The sequence below is a fragment of the Arachis stenosperma genome, chromosome 7 (genome assembly GCF_014773155.1).
Source record: "Arachis stenosperma cultivar V10309 chromosome 7, arast.V10309.gnm1.PFL2, whole genome shotgun sequence".
Classification (NCBI taxonomy): domain Eukaryota; kingdom Viridiplantae; phylum Streptophyta; class Magnoliopsida; order Fabales; family Fabaceae; genus Arachis; species Arachis stenosperma.
Window position 1 is genome coordinate 73,028,114 of NC_080383.1, and position 5,236 is coordinate 73,033,349.

General features: G+C 41.1%; 1 protein-coding gene across 1 annotated transcript; it reads left to right on the plus strand.

Moving 5' to 3' along the window:
* The first annotated feature begins 3,055 nt into the window (after window positions 1–3,055).
* LOC130939925 (uncharacterized) lies at window positions 3,056–4,944 on the plus strand. Its single transcript, XM_057867990.1, has 3 exons — window positions 3,056–3,238; window positions 3,356–3,796; window positions 3,898–4,944. Exons 1-3 carry the CDS (start codon window positions 3,056–3,058, stop codon window positions 4,942–4,944), a joined length of 1,671 nt encoding a protein of 556 aa, XP_057723973.1.
* The last annotated feature ends 292 nt before the right edge of the window (window positions 4,945–5,236 follow it).

The following is a 5,236-nucleotide window of genomic DNA, read 5'->3' on the forward strand; positions in this document are numbered from 1 at the left end:
CGATGGTCCTCTGGCATTGCTCTTTGCGTGGGCTGGATATGGATGTCATCAATAGGACCACTATCGATGGATACCAGCTTTTCATTCACTTGTAGGTAAAATTTAGCTAAGACGTGGATTTAGTGATTTTTGCTGTAGTAACTTATATATTACGAATAAGTTATTGCTTAATTTCATGATATTATGGTTAATGGTTCAAATGTTTTATGAATTGAGAGAACCTTTAAAGGTGGTTAAGTCCACTTTTAGGAGAGGTTATGTCCGAATTTTTATAAAAATATGGGTTGTTATAATATGCCAAGTGGAATGATTATCAACCAGCTATTGAGTAACGTAAAGATTGGACAACCGGTGACGTCAGGAGAAGGTTGGACCAATAATTTCATAATTACCTTCAAACTCTTCACATCATTTTCAATATTCTAACTCATCCCGTCTATGTTGGGTTCTGAAAAATCAACATCTTTGATTTCCTCGAACCCAACATATAATTCGATAAGTGAGGCTTGTACTCCAGTTTGATGGTAGGTCACCAAAGCATTTCTTATATACTAGCTTCATCAGCCACATGAATTATTTGAAATTGAATGAAACAATGATGCGTGAGCATCTTTTCTGTATTTTCTATTTACTTTAGATATGAATTTGTTGAGTTTTGATTAAATTTTAGTGTTTGAAACCTATTTGAATGCCACTTTGAGTCGAGTAAGGCACTGATTACCATCATCCTTCTTATTAGCGCTTACAAAATGCCTCAAGTAACACTCGAGTAAGGCATTCACTCTCTCCGTCTACCCATCAGTTTAAGGATGGAAGCTTGTCGAGAAGTGAAGTTCTGATCCAAGAAGTTTGAAAAACTCTATACCTTAGTGACCTTCACCACATTCTTCGCTGACCTTGGTGACCAGTCCACTTGGTATCGTGGCTTTCTCTCACCAACTTTCTTCTTAGATTTTCTCATTTAAGGATGTATAGTCTTCTCTCGTTGGTGTAGAGAAGGTCATCTTCTAGACAAAATCTTTTGGTCTTACCTTCTCTAGCTAACTCCACAAAATTTTTTACTAATAGATCATGATGCAACCTTTCCTTGGTAGTATGCATAATGTCTCCTTTGACCATGGAAATAGCTGCCAAGTCAGCCTTGCGGCTTAGCGCATCTGCGACCACATTAGTCTTGCCTGACTTGTATTCAAATTCGAAATCAAACTCAGCTAAGAAATCTTGTCACCTAGTCTTTTGGAGTTTAACTTCTTATGAGTTTGGAAGTAGCTTGTAGCCACATTGTCTGTCTTGATAATGAAGTGTGAACCAAACAAGTAGTGATGCCAAGTTCTTAGACAATGCACCACTGCAGTCATCTCCTTCTCTTGGATGGTGTATCGCTTCTCTGTATCATTCAACTTGCAACTTTCAAAGGCAATAGGATGTCTTTCTTGCATCAGAACCCCTCCAATAGCGTAGTCAGAAGCATCAGTGTAGCCTTCAAAGATATTTGAGTAGTCGGGTAGTGCTAGTACTAGTCCTTCTGTGATAGCAGCCTTCAACTCATCCAAGGCCTTTTGACACTCCTTTAACCATTCCCAAAAGTGATTCTTCTTAAGAAGATTAGTTAATGGTGTAGCCTTGGTAGAGTATCCCTTAATAAACCTTCGATAGTAATTAGCCAACCCAAGGAACGATCTCAATTTAGATACCTTATTTGGCGGCTCCCGCTCTTTGATAGCCTTCACCTTTTCTTGATCCATGCAGAGGGTTTCATCTTTAATGATGTGACCCAAAAAGTGGACTTCGTCCCTTGCAAAGGAATACTTTTTCTTTTTCACATATAGGTTATTCTCTCGTAAGATCTTGAACACGGTTCGTAAGTGTTCTATATGTTCCTCTAAGGTACTGTTATAGACAACAATGTCATCCAAGTAGACTACTACGATCAAGATAAAGACAAAAGATCACGTTCATCAAAGTACAAAAGATTGCAGGAGCATTGGTTAAGAGAAAAGGCATCACCAACCACTCATACGATCCATACCTCGTGACACACTTGGTCTTAGGCTCATCACCATGGTAATCCTCACTTGGTGATATCCTGACCTCAAATCTAGCTTTAATAAAATAATTTTTTAATTTATGCTAATTTTAGATTTTTGATTTGATGGTTAGTTGTGGCTAAACTATGCTAAAAAAATAAAAAATAAAAAGCCTATCGATGGATATACCGTCAGATTAAATCTGACGATAATCATCAACTCAGACTCAACAATTCATTGAAAACACAAATAGAAAATCTGCCGCTAATTAGTGTCGGGACAAAAAAAATCCACCAATAAAAAGTTTTCGGTGCCATTTATGCGTTAATTATAGGACATGGTAAATCCAACACTAATCTATTTAGCAGCGAATTTTCTTATTGGACAAAAAATTTGTACATAATTTTTCTTTTTTAAGCATATTTTTTATTATATATAATTTATAAAAAATATTTTATTAACTAAGAATGAAATCTATGACCTTTTAATTTTAGTATAATATACTTATCATCTTAGTTAAAATTAAATTTGTTATTATTTTTAATATTTAATTTATAAAAAAATAAATTAATAGACACATTAATATTTATTAATATACTAATTTTAATAATGACACTTACTGTATAAAAATTTAAAAAGGCAAAAAACCTAAATAAGCCAAGGAGAGAACAAATTTACATGATTCAACCAAACTGAATTCAGCTTCATCAATCAACCAAAACACATTAATATGTAGTTCGAATCAGCTAAGCTCGAATTGCATTTATATATAATTCGAATGATGTTGATTCGAATTATACAAAGTCACGCACACATGTAATTCGAATTCACCTGGTTCGAATTACACACTAACAGTAATTCGAACCAGGCTGATTCGATTTACTTTCGAAGACCAATTCCTATGTAATTCGAAAGATGTTGATTCGAATTACACCCTATACAGTTTGAACTAGGCTAGTTCGAATTACTGAGGATCAGACCTGTATATATATCATGTGAACGTGAATTTTTCTCATTAGAGTGGGAAAATGGCTAGTGAGGAGAGTTTTGAAGTGTTGGTTCACCACAGAGGATCGATTAAGAGGAAAACACGATCCGGTGTGAAGTTCCCTGATAAAGATCCTTTCAGTATTTTCGTGAGGCCTACGATGAACTATGACGACCTTGTTAGTTCTGTTCTACGGAAACTTGGTCTAGAAGGCGTGAAACAGGTTAAGAAGTTCTTCTATCGCATTCCAATCTCGGTCCTCCAAGAAATCGTGAAATATGATTGTTTCACGATTGGAAGTAATGAGGACTTACAGGTCCTGTTTCATTGTCACCGGTAGTTTCCCAAAGTGAGGACACCAGAACTGTTGGCGAAGTTGGTTGATGTGGTATCTAGCTCGGGGAGTTCGAACCGGAATACCCCCATTGTAGCCACGGTAGCCGGTTCTAGCTCAAGACCTGCGGGTGCGTCTTCCTCCGTCCCTGTGTATGAACCTCCGGTCCAGCCTGTCACCTCCCATTCGTTCGCTGTGGATCTCAATAGAAGTGGAGGCGGTGAGGTTGGAATAGGGGATTACGTGCCGACCCCTTTACAGTGTGCTGCACCGGCTGGTCTTGGAGATGCATTGTTGGATAATCCAGTGGACGATGATGTGGAGCCAGATATCATTGCTGATGACAGTGGCGATGATATTGGACCGAGTGAGCCTGCTACTGCGAAAGGTGGTTCTAGCTCTGGCACACAGCAGTACCCTCCACATTTTTTATCTTTGGACTTGGATGTAATGAGACAGGGGGTCTTGGGGAGCCTGCTGGTTTTGGCGCTAGAGATGCGGAAGGGTCTGTAGGTCTGACAGAGTTTCAGGTTGGTCAGTAATTTCAGGACAAGGATGAGGTTGTGTTAAGTGTGAAGACTTACAGCATCCGACGCGGGGTACAGTACAAGGTGGTGGAGTCTGACTATCGCCGGAATATTGGGAAGTGTTCTGAGTTTGGGAATGGGTGCACATGGTTGATTCGGCTTAGCCTCCGGCAGCGCAAGGGCATTTGGGAGGTCAAAAAGTACAACGGACCACATACGTGTCTAGCGACCTCCATCTCCAGCGATCACAGAAGTTTGGATTATCATGTGATCTCGGCATTCATCATGCCAATGATTCGGGCTGATGCATCCGTATGCATCAAGGAGTTCTTAAATGCCACAGCCGCACACTTTGGGTTTAGTCCCACGTACAGGAGGGTCTGGCTGGCGAAGCAGAAGGCCATTGCGCACATCTATGGTGATTGGGATGAGTCGTATAACGAGCTCCCTATGTGGGTGTTAGGAGTTTATTTGACGATGCCTGGTACGGTTGCAGTCCTTAGGACGAGCCCAGTTCGAGTTGGAGGACAGGTGGACGAGTCGCAAGCTTATTTTCACCGACTGTTCTGGACGTTTCCACTATGTATCGAGGCATTTCGTCATTGCAAGCCGTTGTTCAGTATTGATGGCACCCATCTGTATGGCAAGTATGGGGGAACGTTGCTCGTCATGATTGCACAGGACAGGAACTCCAACATTCTACCTGTTGCATTCGCCCTAGTTGAGGGTGAGAATGCGGAGTCCTGGTCCTTCTTCCTCTCCCACCCGCGTCAGCACGTGACCCCACAGCCGGGACTGCTGGTTATATCAGACAGGCATAACGGCATCAAGGCCGCCCTTGAGGCTCCGCACGGAGGATGGCTACCTCCAGCTGCGTACCACACATTCTGCATTCGACATGTGGCAGCAAATTTCGCACTTACCTTCAAGGGCAAGGACGCAAGAAGGCTACTTGTGAATGCATCTTATGCTAAGATCGAGGTGGAGTTCGATTATTGGTTTGATATTCTACGGTCTAAAAACCCTGCCATGTGTGAGTGGGCGAACCAGATTGAGTATTCATTATAGACACAGCATCATGATGAGGGTCGGAGATTTGGGCACAGGACGACAAATATCTCCGAGTGTGTTTATTCAATCCTCAAGGGGGTCAAGAATCTCCGTGTGTGCTCGCTGGTCAAGGAAACTTACGGTAGGTTGGCCGAACTATTCGTCCGCAAGGGGAGAGAGGCTGAGGCCCAGATGGGCACCGGACAACAGTTCGGTCAACACCTGGTGAAGTGTATCTCTACAAGAATATGGCTGATTAGTTACCGCAAAAAGAGTCGTAAAAGAATCGCTAATCTGACACAAAATATAA